At 50.1% G+C, this 22,440-nt stretch overlaps 7 protein-coding genes across 7 annotated transcripts; 2 read left to right on the top strand and 5 right to left on the bottom strand.

Annotated features, from left to right (window-relative positions):
- Positions 1 to 733: 733 nt before the first annotated feature.
- Positions 734 to 2,059, bottom strand: GMORB2_0771 (isocitrate dehydrogenase (NAD+); the record flags this gene model as incomplete). The annotated part of the gene is made up of 3 exons (XM_035462755.1): positions 734 to 818; positions 889 to 1,919; positions 2,027 to 2,059. The coding sequence occupies 3 exons, from the start codon at positions 2,057 to 2,059 to the stop codon at positions 734 to 736; spliced, it is 1,149 nt and encodes a 382-aa protein (XP_035325685.1).
- A 2,029-nt stretch (positions 2,060 to 4,088) lies between these two features.
- Positions 4,089 to 6,521, bottom strand: GMORB2_0770 (Dynamin central region; the record flags this gene model as incomplete). Its single annotated transcript, XM_035462754.1, has 1 exon — positions 4,089 to 6,521. The coding sequence occupies one exon, from the start codon at positions 6,519 to 6,521 to the stop codon at positions 4,089 to 4,091; it is 2,433 nt and encodes an 810-aa protein (XP_035325684.1).
- Positions 6,522 to 8,625: 2,104 nt separating this feature from the next.
- GMORB2_0769 (Sugar (and other) transporter) lies at positions 8,626 to 10,323 on the bottom strand (the record flags this gene model as incomplete). Its single annotated transcript, XM_035462753.1, has 2 exons — positions 8,626 to 9,359; positions 9,435 to 10,323. The coding sequence occupies 2 exons, from the start codon at positions 10,321 to 10,323 to the stop codon at positions 8,626 to 8,628; spliced, it is 1,623 nt and encodes a 540-aa protein (XP_035325683.1).
- A 1,907-nt stretch (positions 10,324 to 12,230) lies between these two features.
- Positions 12,231 to 13,259, bottom strand: GMORB2_0768 (quinate dehydrogenase; the record flags this gene model as incomplete). Its single annotated transcript, XM_035462752.1, has 2 exons — positions 12,231 to 12,979; positions 13,040 to 13,259. 2 exons carry the CDS (start codon positions 13,257 to 13,259, stop codon positions 12,231 to 12,233), a joined length of 969 nt encoding a protein of 322 aa, XP_035325682.1.
- Positions 13,260 to 14,904: 1,645 nt separating this feature from the next.
- On the bottom strand, positions 14,905 to 17,646 carry GMORB2_0767 (DNA mismatch repair protein MSH4; the record flags this gene model as incomplete). The annotated part of the gene is made up of 5 exons (XM_035462751.1): positions 14,905 to 15,744; positions 15,793 to 16,193; positions 16,259 to 16,616; positions 16,664 to 17,026; positions 17,089 to 17,646. The coding sequence occupies 5 exons, from the start codon at positions 17,644 to 17,646 to the stop codon at positions 14,905 to 14,907; spliced, it is 2,520 nt and encodes an 839-aa protein (XP_035325681.1).
- A 517-nt stretch (positions 17,647 to 18,163) lies between these two features.
- On the top strand, positions 18,164 to 19,279 carry GMORB2_0766 (uncharacterized protein; the record flags this gene model as incomplete). Its single annotated transcript, XM_035462750.1, has 2 exons — positions 18,164 to 18,578; positions 18,648 to 19,279. 2 exons carry the CDS (start codon positions 18,164 to 18,166, stop codon positions 19,277 to 19,279), a joined length of 1,047 nt encoding a protein of 348 aa, XP_035325680.1.
- Positions 19,280 to 19,726: 447 nt separating this feature from the next.
- On the top strand, positions 19,727 to 21,435 carry GMORB2_0765 (ribosome assembly protein 4; the record flags this gene model as incomplete). Its single annotated transcript, XM_035462749.1, has 3 exons — positions 19,727 to 19,951; positions 20,034 to 21,103; positions 21,183 to 21,435. The coding sequence occupies 3 exons, from the start codon at positions 19,727 to 19,729 to the stop codon at positions 21,433 to 21,435; spliced, it is 1,548 nt and encodes a 515-aa protein (XP_035325679.1).
- Positions 21,436 to 22,440: the final 1,005 nt, after the last annotated feature.

Below are 22,440 nucleotides of genomic sequence, written 5' to 3'. Positions count from 1 at the left end.
TGCCCTGCCCTTGGACGATTAGAACATGAGTCAGCTATCTTGTTTCTTTGAATATTTACCTACGCCTGTAATATTATGAAGTTCGGTTTCTAATTCTGTATGCGCATACATTTGTTATATATTTTGGAGTTCTGTGTATTTTTCTTCATAATGTTTACTTAGAAAACTTCACAAGCGCCTAGAAAGTGTTTATTGTTTTAGACACAATCGAATAACCATGAATGTGCATCAGATATTGGCGACGCGATTGAGTATGTTCCGATTTTCTCAAGTAGATAAGGTAGTAATTCCTCAACGGCCACTACATACAAAAGCACATTGATGCAAAGTCAAACATTCAATGAAAGGGCATCATAAGACAATCAAGTTGTTTCTCCCTTTGTAATTTCACGATGTACAAATGTTACAAACAAAGCGCATCCCAGGTCAAGTTGAACAAACAGGAGAAAATAAACGATGTTCCCCAAAAAGTAAGACATTTTTTCTGCAATGCAATGCTACACGTACACGAGTCACCTCGATTCCTCCTCACTCCACTTTGCGCCATCAACTTGCGTTTTCAAAGTGCCTGGCCGTCATCAATGGCATGAACGTCCTTCAACGGCACCGCACACAGGGAATCTCCAATGCAGGGGGTGAGAGGCGGGAAAGAATAAGACAAAAGAAAAGGCGCGCTTTGCGCGGCATGTCAGGTGATATTATTTAGTGTGGTCGGTCGAAAGAATGTCGATGTTTAGACGGTCTCCATCTTGTCAAGGATGGCACGGGTGAACTCGTGGGTCGTCGAGTTGCCGCCCATGTCGCGAGTGCGGTGGGTGCTGAAAAGAGAAAATTATTAGAGAAATGGATTATACGACGGAGCACTGAAATAATTGACGCAATACATACCCATCGGCGATGACGCCGTAGACAGCCTTGGAGATGCGGTTGGCGTGCTCATCGAGGCCGAGGTGGCGGAGGAGCATGGTACCACTGAGAAGCATAGCGGTAGGGTTGGCTTGGTCCTTGCCTTTGATGTCAAGACCGACGTGGCGGCAGCCGGGTTCGAAGACGGCAACATCACGGCCCATGTTGCAGCCGGGAACGATTCCGGGGCCACCGACGAGGGCAGCACCAATGTTTGAGAGGATGCCGCCGTATAGGTTAGGCATGACCATAACATCAAACTGCTGGGGCTTAGAGACGGCCTGCATACTGGCATTGTCGACAATCATGTCGTTGACCTCGAGGGTAGGGTAGTCCTTGGCAATCTCGTGAAAGGTGCTGCGGAAAAGACCGTCGGCCAGCTTCATGATGTTGGCCTTGTGGATGCAGGTAACCTTGGAGCGGCCGTTAGCGAGGGCAAAGGCAAAGGCGAACTTGGCAATGCGCTCCGACTTGGCGCGGGTGATGATCTTGAGCGACTCAACGACGCCGTCGACGCTCTGGTGCTCGAGGCCAGAGTACTCGCCCTCGGTGTTCTCACGAATGATGCACAGGTCAACATCGCGGTGGCGGGTGGCGTAGCCGGGTATGTTCTTGATCAAGCTGATGCTGGCATAGATGTCAAGCTCCTGGCGCATGGCCACGTTGAAGCTCTGGTGGCCGGAGCGGCTGATGGGAGTGTGGAGGATACCCTTGAGGCCGAGCTTGTTGCGCTTAAGAGACGCAACACTCTCGTTGAAGGCAGCTTCTGTGCGGCCAGCATCCTCGATACCGGAAACAGCGACCTGCTCCCACTCGATGGGGACGTTGTCGGCCTTGAAGATGGTCTTGACGGACTCGGTGACCTCACCACCAATACCATCACCGGGGATCAGCGTAACCGTGTACTTGCCGCCAAACTTGGAGGGCTTGAAGATGTCGGACTCGACAGTGGCGAAGCCGCGAGCGGCCGAGAAAGCAGCCTGCCTGCTGGGGGCAGCAGCGCAGCGCAGGGCCTGCGAGAATAGATGTCAGTGTGTGTTAGTTAGCCGAGGATGGACGGCGGTGCCCCGGAAAACCAAAGGAAAGAGGAACATTCAAAATGAACAGTGAAAGGACGTACCTGGGCCGTCCTAAGTGATCCGCGCGACAGCATCTTGGCCAATTGAGTCGGTATTGGAGTTTCTGAGAGTAGTGGTAATCGGCCAACACGCTCGTCTTCTAATAGATGGGTAGGAGTCGATTGGGAGACGGTGGTATAACAAGAACAAAACAGCAATTAGTCCCAAGATTTTTATTGGAGAAGTTAGAGGTTTGGAGCAAATCCCGCAGCAGCCATTGAATTGCCCCGGCACACGGCGAGTAAGCATTCTCTCATACGCCGGATCCCCCGACGCGGTTATTTTGCCGGCTACCTAAGGGCCCACTTCTCGGAGTAAGCGACGGAAAGCGAGCCCCTCGGCCGAGCAGTGAGCGAGACGCTAAGTTGTACCTTTTTGGTTTAGCGCACCCAAACCAAACCTTTAAATTACATGGACAAGTCCCTTCTAAAATATTACTCCATAGTATTGCCATCATATTTCCTGACTGGAGTTGAGTTCAGTCTGCTTAAATAGTGAACCCCTTATAGGTCGAAATGCTTTGTTACTGGAGCACTGATAATCATCCACAATCAATAAACTTCAAAGCTATTAATATTCTCGTACTGCCACAACATCTATCATGCTGCCACAAAACAATCATGATTGTCGCGCAAAACCTACATCTACCTCAAACCCTGAACGAGAGACTACTTCCGCTGCCCTCACGGGAACCTGTGAATTGACGCCATTATCTTAGTACTAGAGGACTCGAGAAAAATCGTTGCCACGTTGTTGTTCTTAATATCGTGCTTATGTCAGGAGCCGTTTGGCAGAAGCGAGGCGAAAGGGGCCTGAAAGGGGTTATACATAATTAGTCATTGATCCTAATTCCATCGAGGAAGAGGGCAACGATCAATACACATTAGTATCTTCATTACTATAACGCTTTTACCACGCCTCTATACGCAGACCTGGTCACTTGTCTCACTGTCCCCTGCCCCAGGGAGATTCGTTGTCCGACAGCTTGGGCCTGTACCGCGCCTTCTGGCTCTCGAATTTGTACTCAGATGGATATTCCAAGCCCCCGAGAGAGAGATTCGAAAATTTCTAGACTTCAATCTCCCTTGGTATTTCAATTGAGGCCGTCGACAATGTTCGGTTCAGAGAGCCTGTTTAACGGAAGCTTAGAACTTTTCATGTACGGGCCTCCGCCATATTCCTCGTACCTGTATATCTTGTAATTCAGCATTCAATTAGGCTTATAGATATATACCGTAATCGACTGCATAATGTAAACATTCGAATGTAGCACTCCCACACGATAGCAAAATGTCTATATAATAATAAAACTCTTCAAAGTAAGCTTCGCTACATGCACTTTTATACAAGCTATAATAAAGTTTGACTATACTTAGAAAAATACCCGACGTTCCATCCGGAAAGGGTGCGATGGTGTCAGACATCGAGTCTACTTGGGGTAATGAAATAAGTGACGAGGTCTACTAAATAACAATAGTGGGAAGTTAAACGCTAATATATTATAGTAGTAGAGGAATTAATGACGAGAACATGTGTATTATTCGTTATTCCTTCCGTTCGATAGAATTTAGGAAGATGACTTTATTTGACCTTTCAGACCCTTTCGTTCCATTTCCATGTAATCCCCCCCTATAGGTCCTGACATACGGAAGCATGTCGATGATGTCTCTTCATACTTCTTATTGCTGTAAGAAAGACAGGATCAGCATTTGAGGTCTCGTGTGACAAGCGCTTTACTTTATCAGGAGATAACGATAGACGGTGCTTTCCCCTAGAGCGTTCAAGCGTTTTGCGCTTCTACAGCCCGAAACGGGCAAAGTAGGAGAGAGTGAGAGATAGGATTGGCGACATTGACAGTGTGAAGAATTTGGGTGGTCATCAATGGAAGGAATGGGTCTCTGTCACAATGAACTCACGCTGATTGATCAATCTATCATGGCATTTATTGGATACTGTATGTGATCAGTGCTATATAAAACGTCCCGACAAAACAAAGTCCCAGGTCTATACACAATATTATGACGCCTAGTTTCCCATAGTTGTAGTCATTAGATTTACCATATATTATACGGATTGCTGCTGCTGCGCGCCCAACTTCATAGCGTTAGCCAGCCTCTGTCGCGCGCTGTCCTTGTTGCGACCATGAGCCGTCTCGGTCCGGGGCGCATTGTCATAAAAGCGTTCGGCCTCCTCGATGCCCACCTTCTGAGGGCGAGGCGGGGGAGGAGGAGGAGCCTGGGTTGGTGCACCTTGGTGCTGCTCAGGGGCAGCCATATAACTTGCGTGATCCCAATTCTGGGACGAGTTGCTGCGGTGGTCAGTACCATTGGTGGTTGGAGAAGCGGCAGCAAGCGAGTTGTGCGTCACGTTGATGGGGCTGGGGCGGCGATGCACCTGCTTCGGCTGGGACTGCTGGTACTGATAGGACGAAGGCCGTTGCTGCTGCGTGGATAGAGTAGACGGCAATTGCTCGTCATCGGTATCGGGGTATTCTCCATCATCGTCATCGTATACCCTAAGCTCGCTGCGCATGGCCAGACTGGCACAGATGTTGCGGGCTTCGACAATGGCGTCCCTTTGCTCCTTGAGCGCAAGGCGACGGTCGCGCGTGGCCTTGTTCTCAGCGGCAATGGCCTCGATTGTGGAGTCGGGCATGCGTAGAATCTCGATGGGATTGAATAGCCGTAGCATTCCGAGGAGAAGGTGGCGCTCGACGACTTGAGTAACGACGTTGCGTACAAAAAGGCGTGCCGTCAAGTCGTAGTAGATGAGCATCTTCTCCAACACCTCCTCAGCCTCTGTGTAAGTGCCGCCATTCTCGGTTGCTGCTGCGCGCCACTTGCGAAGGCGATCTTCGTACTCGGGGTCAAAGGGCTGCACCTCAAGCTCCATATCGTCAACCAGACGTCCGAGTTCTTGACTTGCGTTCTCCATGCACTCCTTCATCTTGAGCTCCAAGAAGTGCAGGCGGAGGGGATCGCGCATACGCATAGGCCAGACATGGTCGATAACATCGGCCAGGAATTCGTTGCAGATGACGCCTAGGTTGTCCTTGTACTCCTGGCCCAGAACGGACCAGTTTTGCGAGTAATCTTGGAAAAGAATATACGGGGCGCGGGGGTTGGAGTCGAGAGGTAGTTCGTTGCCACGGATCTGGCGCAACAGTGGCTCCACCTCATTCTGGGCAAAGGCCTTCTTGCTCAGATCACCTGATGCGTCATCAAAGCCCTCGGAAAAGTTGACCTTGCGTCCGTATTGGCGGAAGCGGCGTGCGAAGCGGTCGCTCTCTTCGCGCGTGCGGGCACGCAGCTTTTGCGAGGGCGTTCCCTTGGGGTCAGAGTGCCTAGCAAAGAACTTCTCGCCAAATGGGTTCTTATAGTTGCCGTTAACAGCGGGTGTGACGAGGTTGTTGGATGCTGTGAAGAGTTCGCCCATTTCGAACCGCATCTCCTCCACAGTATCCTTGCCGGATCCCATGGCCTTTAGCTGAGCATCGCAGTTCTCGAGAGACTTCTGAACCTGGCGTCGTAGAGACTTGACGTGCTTGCCAATGTGTCTCTGGAGCTGAGAGCTGAGCTTTTGCTTGAGCGCATCAATACCCCACATCTGAGGTGGCAAAGAAGCCCATTTACCGCGGGTGAAGAACTCGGCTTCACGTCGAAGACGGTCCTCTGGCGTATACCAAGGTTCTCCGGGTCCTGGATTGAGAAGGACATACCAGCCCAATTTGAAGTGATTTTCCGGGTCCTTGTTGGTAATGAGCTCGATAAATTTCTCCTCAAGGCCAATACGCTCAGTCATGTCAGGCTTGGTCAACACACCAATCGTTCGCGAACCCGTGGGGTCAAAATGTCGAGCCTTCTTGAGAATAGGGGCTTGGACATAGTCGTTGTTTCCACCGACGACAGCCAAAATGATAGTGCGCGAGCTCTTCATGTAGCGGTCAGAGAGAGCATCAATCGTCTGGATATCGGCGTCGGACTGGTCCCTGTTGGCGACACGTACGAGGCCAGGAAGATCGACGAGAGTGAGGAGTGGCATGTCAGGGCCGGACTTCTCTACCACGAGGATATCACGAGCGGCAAAGCGACCAGGAATCTCCTTGGGCGCAATGAGATCTGTAGCCTGCCTCATCAACGTGTCGAAGGGTACGTCGCCGGTGACGTTTCCGCCATACTGTAGAAGGCGCTGCTGGTCGTTGAAGGCCCGCATCTTGTCGGGAATGATGGAAACCTTGAGGGCCGCCTCCTTGGAACGACGAAGACGGATCTCGGTCGCGAAGCGTGTGCAGGCGCCTGCATCTCTGGGAAATGGCGTGCCACTCAGGGCTTCTAGGACTGAACTCTTGCCAGCAGACTGATCACCGACGACGACGATCTGGGGAAGTTTGACATTGTCGAGCTGCGCGAACTGGAGCTTGTCGATGAGGTCTAGCAGACCGCGCTGCTCATCGGCGAGGCCTTGGCCGGCCAGCGAAGAATCGATTGTCTGCTTCATATCGATGGCGTTTTGCTCGAGGTACAATAGTAAAGCCTATATAGTACCGTTGGAGCAAAAATGCAGATGAATAAAAAAAACAAAATCGCTCCCCGACATTGGGGGCGATATCCTTTTATACAATGAGTCTTACCAAAGGCTCAGTCCCGACCAGGTGCCCCCACAAGAATCTGCAAATTCGGTACAGATCAGCCGCGTGGCCAGGCTACGCAACATGAGAATAACGAAGTAGGCTGAATCTCTCAGCCACACTTAGCGTGCGCTTCTGTTAGGGTATATTTCATTATTCGGCGAATGATATGTCCTCACCATAGAATGTCTGAGACTTGGTTTTGGTCATGAAAGCCAGGGAAGCGAGAACACAAGTGGCGGAGCATGAGGTTGTGGCGGTGCATCACTGTAAAGATGGGTACCAGTTAATACGTTTGCCACGCTCAAAATAAATTTCTTAATATCTATGTCGTCACTTTCACATGCCAATGCGACTTCATTTATATTCCTTCTTTCTGAGAACAGAAGTATGATAATGATAAAAACTGTACACGATTGCCGATTTGATTTACTGTGGAATTTAAATGTCACCCTGGTATCAGATAGCATTATGTTATAACCTAAAGGTGAGAGAAAGTTCAAAGATATGGTTCCCAGTTTAACATACCTAGGTGTCTGATGAATTGCTCTTTCCCGAAAAGGAAATAAGAGATGGAAGAGAGTGCTTTTCTTTAGATGTCCCTCCTCTTCTGTATATTACTTTTTTGAGGCTCATTGCTGTCGTGCTATTGATATTTATTATCAAAATACCTCTTTTCCTCTTCCAGTGACTCTTCAATTCCTAGATTTTGTGTTCTTCTCTGAATGATGCTTTCTTCTGTGTAGATTGTGACATCACAATTCAACTTGATGATGAGGGAACGGAAGAGTCGACCTCGCTGATTCAGGTGGACATTGCCTTGGTGATGGTGACGGTGTCGACTACGCTTGCGCTTAGCCGGACGATGTCTTTTCCAAGGCGACAAAAATAACTGGTACATCGACAAAATGACGTATCAGTAACCATGATCTCACAGGGAAGCGCTGGCCTGGGTCGTCTGTAATGGGGCCGCATGACCTTGCACAATCCCTGGACACCAAATGTGGCTTTTGCAACTCTCTCATCTTTGGCGGATTGCCACCAACCATCGTATTGGCCTTCCTTCTCCACCCGGAATTCCTCGCTACTACGGCGCAGATTATTTAGCATCATAGGCTGTTAGTCTTGTCTAACCTTCTTGAGATCGCGGAGTCCTGTGCCATGACCTTTGGAGCTGGAGGAACGCCGCTCATCATCTTCGTATATCTAGGACAATGCAACCATGTCCTTCGAGGAATATGGGCAATCGCTCGATACAATGATGCCAGCACATTTCCACACGTGAAGATGCCCTTCTTACCCGGCCTGGGACATGATAGTGCGAGATTTGCATCTCCTGTTAACAAAAAAATCCTACGATATGGGGCCCCTTTCCCACCATCGAGGAATGGTGTGTCAATCCCGCGGAAACGGTTCAGGAATACAGATGAGTGGAGCGCTTTATAGTGCCCTTGATTGTTTGAATGCCAAAGAACATATAGTTACATAAATACCCCTCGAATGACGACAGACGTGGTGCCGACGGTAACTCTGGTCGCCGCTGTGGTGTTCCTAACAGCACCCGATGCCATAAAGGAGAGTATTATGGGATTTAACAGTGGAAGCAAAGACCCCGGCGACCAGCAGGTGGATTATGACGCCCCACTGAATGAGCTCGTCTCGACTGATTGTGTGAGGACTTGGAAGTAGGCTATCACTTCATGGTCAATCTCGGGTTTGCGCCTGGATGTGACCTAGGAGAGATGTTTTCGGGAGCGCCCCCCAGGTAGACTGTTTCCGAGCTCTTGTAGGCGGATATAGAACCACATCTATAGCCATCTTTTCCACCGTCTTATCATACAGTCAAATGCTGGATCGCTAATTACTGGACTCGTTTTTCTTCCCATGCTTATATACCTCTATAGAGCAGTTCTGTTTCCTTTTAATAACAACCAACAGAATAATGATAATATCCAATCAAGAACAGCAATCTGCTCATACAGAGCTATCTTGCGACTTCTCATCAGAGATTTGCTGTTCCTCAATACTAACCTTTTCCTCAACTTGGTGCCTAGAGTCCCGGTCGCGGGAATGCAGCTCGCCCATAAGGATCTTATTGGCGCGCCACGTGGGCTTGAATTCGAAGAGGCGGTCCATAGACTCGAGAGGTATAGACTTGGTCTCAGGGATGAAGAAGAAGACAAAAGCAACGGATAGGAGCATGAGTGAGGCGAAGAAGAAGTATACGCCATATCCCCAGGCGTTGAACATCTGCTCGGTGAAGCGGGCGACGATGAAGTTCCAGAGCCAGTTGTTGGCGGCCGCGCTGGCCTGGCCGAGAGAACGCGTGTTTTGGTCAAACATCTCGGAATTGACGACCCAGGGTCCACCGTTCCAGCTTGGCGTGTAGAATGCTGTCCAAAGATAGAACATGAATATGGCGGCGATTCCGCCGCTCGACAGGCTGCCGTCAGATGAGCTGGTGCTCCCGGCTGAAATCTTGATATAGGCGCCAATGAACCACATGCACAAGGAGCCGCCGACAGCACCAATCATGAAGAGCATCCGCCGTCCAACGTGGTCGATGAGGAAGAGGATCCAGACAAAGGTCAGCACCGTCTTGACGACGCCAAAGATACCGGTAGTCAGGAAGCTCGTGCTGGTCCCAGAAACACCAATGCTCTTAAAGACGGTGGGGCTGTAATAGTTAATTGCATTGATACCAGACCCTAATACAATGTCAGCGCTTTTTCAGGTTCCAATTGGGCGATGAAGCACTGCTCCTGGCTTGGTTATTAGCATACCATTCTGGAAGATGAAGAGAACAGCGCCAATAATGAAACGGCGCTGAACTTTGCGTTCCTTGAGAGCCTTGAACGGTTTCCAGAATCCAGCTCCAACCTCACGACGGAAGCGTGAGATGTCGTCCTCGATGAAGCTGACCTCCTCCATAATGTACAAGTCATCCGCAGGCAGGCCTCGCATCCAGCACAGGCCCTTCATGGCCTCTTCGCGCCTTCCCTTGGAGAACAACCAGCGAGGAGACTCGGGTATGAACATGATACCAATAAGCAGCAGGCCGGCCGGAATAAGCTGGACAGCAAACGGGATGATCCACTGCTCGTGGCTGGGCTCCATTGTCTTCTCGAGGCCGTAGTTAATCCAAAAGCCGACAAGACCACCAATCTGCCATCCAACCTCGTAGATTCCGACAAGACGACCACGCACAGCTGGTGGCGAGAGCTCAGAGATATATATGGGAGTCATGTTGGAGCAGCCTCCGACACCGACACCGGCGAGAACCCTGCCGCCAATGATGAGGCCCAATCCGCGGTCGCCATTGGCACCGAGCATCAGGCCAGCACCGAGGATGAAGACGACTGAGAAGACGATGAGTGACCACCGACGACCCAGGTAGAAGCTGGTACCGTAGGCCATCAAGCTACCAAAGAAGGCTCCAGCCTGGTACACCGACACGATGTTCTGCTTGAGCAGTGCCAATCCATTCTCCGAGTACTCGTCAAATTTGAACTCATCGGCGAAGGAGGGGAGAGCTAGCGTAGTACCAATGAATGCGGAGTCGTAGCCAATCGTGCATGAGGCAAACGACGCAATTGCTGCGCATGCATAGACTCTCCAGTTGTAAATAGCCTTTGGCGTAGGCCGATCTTCCTTGAGGGTGAAAATCGACATTGTATGCGGTGGAGGCTCTGCATGTAAGCAAGAACCAGAAAAGGGGGATGCGCAGAAACAGCAACACAGAGTTTCTCCAACGACACAAAGTCTCTAGAAAATGCGGAGAGAGGGAGAGAGGGAGAGAGAGGCGTGACAAACTTGGAGAAGAATCGCGGTAGAGGAAATCGAATATTTATTCAAAGACCGGCATCGGCTGCTCCACCAAGACCTCGAACCAATCTTGATAGGCAAAACTGCAAGCCCTGGACTTGTACCCACCATTTGAATTTGAATCTGGGGTCGCTTGTGCGGGGAACGGTGCTGTGTGCTAATTCAACTGGACCATAGTCGTTTTTGTTTGGCGCGTCATTTTTCTTTGGGATTGGTGTCTTGTTGATCTCGTTGGTCTCGTTGGACTTGGCTCAGCAAGTCTTAGCCCGAGGGATTGAAGGATTATCCCGCACATGGCTGCCAAATGCTTAATCGTCCCTCCTCCAATGAACCCCTGGACCGTACACCATCATCGTGCTTGCTACACACCATCTTTCTGTCCCTTGTGGCCAATAAGGTATATAGTTTGGTCAGACGGTATGCATTCTAGAACTCTGGGCAGACTTGTTGTATTCACATATGCTACCTTTCTGTTATCCCTTTTCCCTTCCGGCAACATCCCATGAATAACGTGATAGCCACCAGATGACAGACGATTGACTTGGTCCATGCACCCCCATCCAGCAATTAACGTTTAATATACCGAGAGAATTTCTAGCAGGTTAGCAACTGTTCGGATATTCTGGCTAATCAGAATCAGGGGGTAATTGCAAAACTGGTTGCTGAGTACAGCCTGGGGGAGTGAGATCCGAGGAATTACGAGCTTTCATCCCTCTTCAAAGGAGGGGCAGGTGAAAGCAGTAGTGGTATGCTACCCAACATTTGTTTGGAAACTCGTGATGAAGACTCAAGATTCTCATACTCTCCTTATGGGCTCTATTGACGGTCAGCATATGTTGGACTGATGGCGCCATACGCAATGGCCTACGTCGGGAATTACAAAGGAACCCGAGGCCTTGTTGTAGCTTTGTGTAAGAAAGTGTTGCACCATGGATCATGAGACGGGTGCGTGCCTCAAGCCTCCAACCTCCAGAATAGCAGCATAGATAGAGCTTTCGCGGGAAGACCTCTTACTGGATGGTAATCATATATAGTTTCAGGCATCCCACACGTTCTTTTGAGGTTTTCGGGTAGTTGCTCGTTATGTTTCCTTATTTTCGCTTGGTTTAGATCCTTACCTTGTATATTCCATCCGGATGTGAGGTATTATGCCACAGGAAGTCCGTACGAGTGAAGGGAGGATATATCAGGGTTATTGGAAGAATCCTACTAAAGTGGGGCCATCAGGACGGAAGGGGTTATATAAGTAACCGCCTTCCTCGTTCCACGAGGAAGGGGGCCAACGATCAATACATCGCCATCCCCTACCGTGCCTTTGTATCCGCTGCTTCGCTACGACTACGCCGTCATTTAGCAGACCTTGTCACTTACCTCACTACTCTCCCCTCCCAAGCAGACTCGTTGTCCTGCAGGATAGCCAATATTGAACCATTCTCTGGACTTTCATCTGCCTCCATGTTTCTCTCTCGAATCAACTCCCAGATATTAGTTCATCATGAACTATATCAGTGAAAAGTGGGAGAGTAGGTGAAGTGTAAGTCGATTTCGTTTAGGAGAAGGTGAATGAATGGCATTGGAAGCTACGTCCCGGCCGTGTTTGCTAGTTTGTCTATACCTAATCCTGTTAATCTATTATATATTGGCGTATTTCAAGAAAACTGGAAAATTTCTTTCTGTTTCATGAACATGTGCATTGTAAATTTGTGAAGAAAGAGTCTATGTTCTATCCAAATATCTACAGATCATCCTTCTCTTTACTCCAACCTTTGTGACAGAACATCGGCTACCTTCTGCGCGATGGCTTCCTTTGCAGTAGCCACAGGTAACTCATTCAAACTCTTGCCAGTCCAGAACTTATCCTGCTCCAGGCCTTGCCAAATAAGGGCTTCTGTTCCCAGAATGACCTGCCATCCCTTCTGCTCAGCGAGGGTACCCAGTTTCGTGTAGGGAGTAGGGTTATAGCACATTTCCAGCATGGCACCCTTGTGGTCCTTCCTGGAAAGGAAGCTGTCCGTCACACCACGGGCTTGCCTCTCTTCGTCTGTCTGGGGTTCAAAGTCAGGCACGCATGCGACAATAGCACCGGGTGTCTCGAGTGACGCAGCCTGGTCCACCGTCTCGACGTGGATAAGGTCCTCTCCGTATCCGTGAGCCTTGCAGTCGTCGATGACAGCCTGAACCTCACCGGCGTCGCGGTTGACGAGGTAGATGCTCTTCACGCTGAGCCACTTGCGCAGGGCGTAGACGGCACTACGAGCGGCACCGCCACCCCCCACGACGAGTGCTGGACGGTTATGGTAGACTGCCTCAGGCTTCTTGATGGTGTAGAGGAAAGAGTCACGGATGCCAATCACGTCGGTATTTGTGCCGCAGCGCAGACGACGGCCGTCAGGGCCAATCTTGAAGAAGATGGTGTTACAGGCGCCAATGGCACGGCACTCATCTGTTGTCTCGTCCAGGTGGTCCATGATGGTCACCTTATTAGGCATGGTCACCGATGAACCTTGAATGCTGCTCAGTATCGAGTATTTTTTGCCCCCTCCCATGATGTGCGTTCACTTACCAAAACAGTCTGGATGGTCAATCAGTTTCAGAAACATGTTGATATCACTACCTTCGAGCCGTACTTGACCCCATCGTAGGCCGAGCTCCTTATAGATGACACTGTGAAAGAAGGGTGACCACGAGTTTGTGAGTTTAATGCCGAACAGGTAACCGTAGCGTTCAAGATTCGACGTCTCTTCCACTACGGCCTGGGGTACTTCGGAAACAGCGCCTGGCATTGTATTTGGGCAGAATTGACGACGTGGGATGCAGATTTCCACAAACAATCCAGACTAGGCTGCAATCTTGTCATTCCACGGCTGGGGTCTTAATGGGTTGTCTGGAGATCTCATGAAAAGCTCTGCGGTGTTGTTCCCGCTAGATTCATGAACCCCTCCAAAACAAAACAAAAAAAACCCCGACGCAGAGCGTTTTGTGGGGGGTTTCCTGGACACTAAAGTGACTACTATAGCACCTGGCCACGTCATGCAGCAGACCTACAGCCTGTGAGATGACACAGCGCCTATGCCGTAAGCCATAACTTATTCTAGACGCTGCACCTTATTGTGGCATGGATGAGAAGCATAGTTCTCCCTTCTACGTAATTACCAATAATAGCTTGACTATATATATATAAGACTATCACTACGTTGGATCAGATGGATGATGGCCATGTAAAAACGCATCGCCTCTTCTCCCCCAAATCAAAACATCTCTAATTTTCCACATGCCTAAACAAGATACCTTACCTGTGAATGTGTCATATGTCGAGAAAGACAATACTATCGACATTATTACCAAGACGGAAAACGGTATTCCACTTTGTCCTTGGAACGGTGTCATTATATGTTCTAGCAGGACGTGGATGTCGAACAATTCATCCCCAAGTCCATCAAGAAGACGTATCCTGACCACAAGTTCGCCAGTGAGGATACTTGTCCAGCTCGTCGCGCGACCACCTAGTTGATGACTCCCCACCTGGATCGTCGACACACTCGACGGCATCGTCCACTTTACCCACCTGTTCCCCATGTTCTGTGTGTCTATAGCCCTGACTGTGAATGGTGTTCCCGTGATCGGCGTCATCAACGCGCCCTTTTTCCACCAGACTTTCTCCTCGTGCAGGGGGAAGGGTACCTGGCTCAACAAGACTCGGAGGCTGCTCACAATTCGCAACCCCCCCTCCCCCCCCCCCGGCTTCTGGAGAAACGCCCACGTAGCACCTTCTCTTGCTCATGGGGAAAGTACAGGTGCGATACCTGAGAGCAACATGACGCACAGGATTGACTCGTTTATGAATATGGCTACTGAGAGCAAAGGTCTTAGTGGCCTTAGTGGTACGGTCCATAGAGTGCACAGTCTTGGCAGGTAATACGCCATGTCTTCCCTTCATATTCGCCATCTTTCCCGGCGGCTGGTTAACGAGTTCCAAAGCTACTATGGATTTAGCTTACACCGTTATGGGATTATTTGATGTATGGTAGGATTGAGGTTTCTGGGAAGAGTTAGTAGTAGTGCCTGTCCCATATCTGTGACTTCTATGTTTAATACTGCGTAGGGATGTCGCTGCTGGCATGGCTATTCTCTAGGAAGCCGGTGGCCCCGACACTGCCCTAATTCCCCTGCGGATCCAACTATGCTGAAATAAAGAGGGCAAAGCTAGGTGGACGACTATACCACGCCATCTAGTAAGAACTCTGCCTCAATTCAGATGGGAGTTCCCTCAGCTCACATTGCATAGCCCGCTGGTTATTCTACAACAGAAACTAGTCGACAGACACTGGAGCGAATAGTACGCGAAGCATGGAAGCGAGCCAAGGAGTTAAACTACATCGCCCGGGAGCTTAAAGCAGAGAGCACCATTGTATTTTCAATCCTTAGCAACTAGCCACAATTGGTCATTGCATCAACCTCTTCCATGCGCACGATAAACTCACGCTGAAGTCGTTCCAAATACTGCGCTAGGGTCGCCCCCTCGCCACAGTTCCTTGCCTGTTTCAGGGATTCATAAAGGTCAAGGACAAGATGTCTACGAGCAAACTGTTGACGGCCCTGGACATCTTGGCCACCACCATCCCTTTTCGTCGATAGATCAGTGGCAGTCTCTTCTGCCTTGTCAATAAAAGACTGAGGGAATCCCAAAGCTCGTGCCAAGTTGATGCCGTAGAGTTCGCCCTCATCCCTTATGCCGGAAACCACTTTGTAGAGCATTTTGATACGCGGAACGCCGTCGTGTGTTGTTGTGTTCTTGGCTGTTAGATGAAGATTGAGGACTCCGGGTCGGTCGGAAAGAGCCTTTGCCAGTTCGATAAAGTGCGTCGCAAACCACACTGATGCCTTGCTTTGAATCAACGCCTCCGATATGGAAATGGCAATCGCCAGGCCGTCACGAGTGCTTGTGCCACGCCCGAGCTCGTCAATAATCGCCAGGCTCCTGTAGTCGATGTTCCTCAGAATGAAAGCCATTTCCCTCATCTCGACTGAAAACGTTGACAAGTTGGACTCGATTCTGTCATCCATTGAAATGCGTGCGAATATGTTGTGGATGACGGGAAACGACGCATACTCCGCGGGAACAAAACAGCCGATCTGGGCCATGATCTGGAGCAGTACAACCGTTCGTATGTAGACACTCTTCCCACTCATATTGCACCCTGTGACAATGTGAAAGCGGTATTGTTCACTTGAGTAGTAGTCGTTTGGCACAAATGAGCGTCCAGCAGCCTAGAACATGTTAGTCTTGACAGCAATCCTCCTAGTGGTTATTGTTACCTTGTCGAGCATCGGGTGTCTTGCTGCTTTCAAGGCCAAAGTCCCAATCATTTGCGGCCGGACATAGTCCCTAGTGGTAGCTGCCTGACTGAAAGAGCACAGCATGTCGGCCAAAGCCACAGATTCGCAGGCTCGAAAAAGATGAGGTATCTCCTGTCGGAGCTCCTCTACAAGATTCCGGATCACCGAATCGCTGCGGAGACATACCTCGTTGGAAATGTCTGCCAGCCGAAGGTTTAGCTTCACGAGGTCGAGTGTCTGACATTCAATCCTGTTCTTTTTCTGCACAACATTGATGAATACATCCGGCAGTATAGTGTCGCCCAAGTCGGACTCCCTGAGACAGAGCCAGTATTTCCGCGAGTTATCAAATTTCAAGGAGGATTCCACCTGGTATAACTCTGTAAGAACGAACGCTTCATCAGACATATGCCCTCCCCTAAACGAATATAGTATTGTAGCTTACCGTTGAGTCGGTCTATATGCTTGTGAATCTCTTCGGTCAGTTCTTTGTATGTCTGGCGGGACACATCTAACATGTCACTAATTCCAGATTTGACGGCAAGAGTGCGCTGGTTCCGCAAGCCCAATGGGGAGGTGGTGTACGCAACATCAGCTTCAATGACATGCCGTATCTTGTCCAGGGCCAGACAGATGATCTCTGGGTGGCAAAGATCACGGATCTTAATGAGCAATGCGCTGCTCGCGGGTTCAAGTGCCGTGTGCAACTCTGGCACAGCTTCAAGGAAGCTCTTAATCATGAGAACCTGGTTCATCTTTTCTTCCACATGCAACAAATCGGTTTCGTTGTGGACAATGATAATCTAAACTGTCAGCTTACGAGCAATCGCGTGGTTAGCGTTTCCCCAACCTTGGTGAGAATCTTCTCAGCGTCCCGGAATGGTCGGAGTGCTTTGCGGATTGCAAGGAACATTTCGTCATTGATAACCAATTCCTCTAGCGCATCATGACGAGGGACTATAAATGAATCAGTCTGCGTTGGTGGCTGTAATAAACAGCTTCGGAGCATCCGTGCTCCCATTGGCGTCAAGGTGAAGTTCAGCAGGCTAAACAAACTGTTCTTCGACTTGACGTTGCCCAGGCTGCGCATAATCTCCAGGGACTGGAATACTGAAATATCAATCATCATTGTATTGTCACTGGGCTCGTAGTGTATTCGGAGGGACTGTGGAGAAAAAGTGATGTTGGAAGTGACCTCTATATAATTCATTGCCTGAAATTCCTCTCATAGCTTGTTAATTCTCGTTTCTACCGGTATACGAAAATTGGACTTACAGCACTGAAGGAAGACGTCGCATGGTATTTTCCCTGGACGGCTACCATAAGTGGATCGATATCATCCTCAAAGGCCAAGTGACGTATATAGTCAAGCCCAGAAGACTCTGACCAGGCAGCACGGTTGAAAATCTGAAGCTGCGTCTCGGGTAGTAGCTGTCGGATAAGATAGTATAAAGTACCTGGATTGTTAGGCGGACAGGCAGCTGGCATAAATATAATGCTGGAGGGAGACAGCATATGCATCTTGTGTACAGTTCTGACATAGGACTGATTGTCGAGTATCTGGCTGAGAGTGACCTCGCCCAGAGTAGAGTTTATGAAAGCGACTCCCACTGAAGGCGTGACGCCTCGTGCCTCACTCACAGCGCAGATAATATCTTGCGTATCATCATAACCAAGTATGGACGAGGCCGTGGTGGCTCTGGACTTGCGACCGGAAGATGACTTGGGTCGATTTCCAGTTCGCAATGGCTGAGAAAGGCTCATTACCGTGCTTGTGGTGGCAGATGAAGCATGCGGCCCGGACCGCCTCAGACTGGAAGATGAAGGCGGCATGACTTGCAAAAAGAACGGGGGAAAGGGTCATTCATGGAAATCGAGGTCATTCGTATATGCAAGTAGTAGTACTTGTTTAATCTTTGGACCTGGAACCAATACGGCAATGAATTTGCGCACCACAGTAGTAGTAGTAGTACTACCTATATCATCAAAGGGAAAATAAAGAAAAAAGAAGAAAAGAAGGAAGGTGCAGAAGGTGAATACTCATGATAGTTATTGGAAGGAGCCCGGATGAATCCTCGGAGGCAGGTACGCGTCTGCCCAGCCGTACATTAGTGCGGGCCGGTGTTCTACCGGGTTGTGTACGAGTATGTGTGTGGCCTGTCCTGAACAACTGAACCTCCCAGTCCCCAAACATTTATCACAAACGGCCAGCAGCTCGCACCGCCCACTGTCCAAATCCGCACACCATCCACCACCCACCACCACAATCGCCGCCACCAACATTTGGTTACCTACACTACTTGCGCGCCTGAGCAAACAAGTGGGACGCTTCTTCAGCGTCTAAGTCACCATGTTTGGCATTCTCGAGGCTGTCACCGTCCCCCACGATGGTGTCTTCTCCAGCTTTGAAGACTTGATGCGCGTTCTGAGCGATCGCGTCACGAAGGAGGGCTACAAGATCGTCAAGGCGCGATCCCACCGCGTACGATCAGGGGGAGCGGAAGGGGGCGCAAACACCATGAACCGATGTGATCTGGTGTGCGATCGAGGTGGTCGACCATATAAAAGCCAGGCGACAAAACACAAGACGTCAACTAAAAAGACGGACTGCCCGTGGAAGGCCAAAGCTGTGTTGCGCAAGACCATGGGCGGCTGGGTCTTGACCATTATATGCGATCAGCACAATCATCAGCCGGGGACACCGGAACCGCCCACGCCACCCGAAGGCAGTGAAGATGGGGCCGAAGAGGGCGAGGACGCAGAAGGTAAGTTCCATGGCCTACCTGGTATCAGCGGCCAAATGAGAAATCACCGAATGTTAACCCTCATAATAGGTGATGAAGAAGGCCCACGGCCAGATGCCGACACTGCGGCAGCTATGCAGGTTGCAGGCGTGTCCAGTGCAGCTATGCGATTGACGGGCGATACCTTTGCACAGTTTAAGAACGAATATCGCAGCATGTCTCAATCCGATCGGTTAAATGCCCTTTCGCAAATGCAACTCCGAGTTGCCGCCATATACGCGATTCAAAACGAGGAACTACAACGATTCAAAAGATGGGAGACCACGCAGCAGCGCCACAATGAGATCGAAGAGAACCGGAAGCAACGGCAGCAACAGAAGCGAAGCCGCCGACAGACTCTACAACCACAACACTTGCAGCAGCAGCAGCAGCAACAGCAGCAGCATCAGCAACAACAGCAGCAGCAACCGCAATCGCAACAAAGGCAGCAGCAACCATTGCCAGGTCAAACACCCCAGCCTGGGACACCAGTACAGGTTCCAATGCAATCCCAGCAGCAGATGCCGCAATCGGAGATGACGCACCAATTTCGATTGTCTGACAGTCCGGGTATGATGGCCTTGCCTGGCATGACGTTAGCTCTGCCCCAACAACCGCAATATCCCCCGTCGAAGCGTATGCGCGGTAATAATGGACAAGCAACCAATGGCCAGTCAGCGTGATAGGACTGCCTCAAACGAAAAGTTCAGTGATCACAAAGGCCCTGTGAAGCATTCTCCTTTTTTTCCCCTTCTACTCCTCCTACGAGAGCGTCCAAATTTTCATTTGCTTGGGTTGGGTCTGATACGTTTTTTCCCTTCTGTACGTGTAACGTCAGCAGTATTATAGAATTGCGTGCGCAGAGTTACAGAGTTTACTATTCAATCGGCGTGGGGCAAAACAGGACCTGGTGTTATTGTATAATATTATGTATACTTAATGGCTGTCCGCATTATTGGTTTGCCGGTACAGGTAATACTAGTGGGACTAATTGGACCATGCCACGCTTGACCGCCTAAATTCTCAGAAATTTTGCCGCTTCCGTGTGCCCCACCATCCAGATTATTTCGTCCCTCACTCCATGAACATAAGTGAAGTAAACAATTCGCACGACAGTACCAAAATATAAGATGGCGACCGTCGTACCACCCCCGTCGAAGCGCCAGAAGCGCCAGGACCTCGAGCGCGCCACATATCAGCAAGATGTGACGGCCGCGGCGGCGGGCCCCGAAGGCTCGTTCAAGGCCCGGTTCCTCGATGGCGATGGCAACCAAATGGCCGATGTCATTGAGGTTCCTCTTGCGCATGCGTCAGAGAAGAATCTGTCTACCCTTCTTAACACCATGCTGGAGAGGGTATGTATACACTAGGGTCCTCTGAGTAGACCACCTCCTTTGACTGAGGCCGACTATTTAACTAACATACTTGCCTGATCAGGAACGAGAAGAGTTCTTGCCGTACCGCTTCCGCATCCACATTCCCGAGAAGGAGATAATTGTCGACCAATACCCAACGGACCTGCTCAAACTCCTACGCGACCATGGAATTGAGAACCCGTTTGAGACGACTGTGACGCTGAGCGCCGAGCCCCAGGCCGTCTTCAAGGTGAAAGCCGTCACGCGCATGTCTCACAGGATACCCGGGCACGGCGAGGCCATACTGGCGGGACAATTCAGCCCGGCCAATAGCAACAGATTTGCGACGGGATCAGGCGACAAGACGGCACGCATATGGGACACGGACACTGGAACCCCCAAGTTCACGCTGTCGGGTCACTCTCACTGGGTGCTGTGTGTGTCGTGGTCCCCGGATGGTAAGAGGCTGGCCACTGGCAGCATGGACAAATCAGTGCGCATCTGGAACCCAGAGACGGGCAAAGCTGCGGGTCCGGCCCTCACCGGTCACCTCAAGTGGATCACCAATATTGCCTGGGAGCCGTACCACCTGTGGAAGGACGGATCGCCGCGTCTGGCAAGTGCGAGCAAGGACACGACAGTTCGTATCTGGGGTGTCAACACTGGCAAGATTGAGCACATCCTCTCTGGCCATAGGAGTAGCGTCACTTCCGTCCGCTGGGGTGGAACCGGACAGATCTACACGGGAAGTCAGGACAAATCAGTACGCGTGTGGGATGCCGATAAGGGAACCATGATTCATACCCTCTCTGCTCATGCGCACTGGGTCAACCACATTGCTCTCTCGTCCGATTTTGCTCTGCGTACCTCTTACTTCGACCACACGCCGATCCCCGACACTGAAGAAGGAAAGAGGCAAAAGGCCAAGGAACGATTCGAGAAGGCCGTCAAGGTTCAGGGGAAGACTTCGGAGAGGATTGTCTCCGCAAGTGACGATTTCACAATGTATCTCTGGGACCCTGCACAAGGCACAAAGCCCGTGGCTCGCATGCTCGGTCACCAGAAGCAGGTCAACCATGTCACCTTCTCGCCGGATGGCATGCTCATTGCCAGCTCAGGATTTGACAACCACACTAAGATTTGGAGTGCAAGGTACGTTTCATTTAAGAGATAGCCCTTACTCGATATAACTATTGCCACAGGCATACTAACATCGGGTTACTTATAACAGGGACGGCCGTTTCATCAATACCCTTCGTGGCCATGTCGCGCCTGTCTACCAGTGCGCCTTCTCTGCTGACTCGAGACTGCTCGTTACCAGCTCGAAGGATACCACGTTGAAGGTTTGGTCCATGGCTACATGTCAGCTCGCGGTAGATCTCCCCGGTCATCAGGATGAGGTCTACGCCGTTGACTGGAGTCCTGACGGGAAAAGGGTCGGCAGCGGAGGAAAGGACAAGGCAGTCCGTCTTTGGTGCAACTAGTTGGGAAGGCGGTATACATTTAGAAGGAACAAAAGCTTGTAAATGGATGATGTCTGCGTACGTTCTCTCCTGATATGAAATCGGGGTTTTCCTTACCCAGTGTCTTCTTGTCAGGACCATTATAAGGTCCCTACCAAAAGTGGGGCCATTAGAACGGAAAAGGCCTTATAAGTAACCACCTTCCTCATTCCACGAGGAAGGGAGGGTCAACGATCAATACATCACCCTCATGGTGCCTTTGTATCCGCTGCTTCGCTACGACTAAGCCGTCACTTAGCAGACCTTTTCACTTACCTCACTACTCTCCCCTTCCAAGCAGACTCGTTGTCTGGCACTTCCATCGTGACTCTGGCGCGTGGAACGTCAATTACCGGAAATCAATTGGATCGAGCAGCAAAAAAACACATTGCAATTTATTGCCATCATGCTCAAAGACACTTGTATGAAAATCACCAACTGAATTATACTAATAGTGATCTTCCTGTTGAAATATGCTACGGCGAAGTATATCGGACAATCACGGTTGTCTCTCTTCCTTCTGGTATCTCATCTTGTACTGTCGATGGACTTATCTGTAGAAGATCATACTTCGCAGTCATGCCACTTATACTAGGGTCAGATCGAAAAGTATCATGAAGTTAGAGCTAGACATGATGAATAGCGACAAATGTACAAGAGAAGGTAAATGAGTAAGAAAAAAAGGGGAGGTGCACGTGAGGTCGCAATAACGGGCCGTGACACCGAGTATTATATCCTGGATATAGGTAGGATGAAGAGACGCATTGAAACACATTCAGTGGTGGTCTTGCCGAGTTTTCACGTTAGTCTTGCAAGATTTGACTGGCTACACAGCCGTGCTTTTGTGGTCTACCCAAGCATCAATAAGGCAGGTTGTGAAGTCAAGAACCGGACATTATTACGGATTACACCCTCGGTGTCTAACATTCTCTGACTAGAAATGACGCGTCATTGGCGACGTTGATTGGGGAAGTAGCCACCTGCGCC

The sequence above is a fragment of the Geosmithia morbida genome (assembly GCF_012550715.1).
Source record: "Geosmithia morbida isolate 1262 chromosome Unknown scaffold_0, whole genome shotgun sequence".
In the NCBI taxonomy this organism is placed as follows: Eukaryota; Fungi; Ascomycota; class Sordariomycetes; order Hypocreales; family Bionectriaceae; genus Geosmithia; species Geosmithia morbida.
The sequence above is the reverse complement of the archived record's forward strand: the minus strand, read 5'-3'. Positions and strand labels throughout refer to the sequence as shown.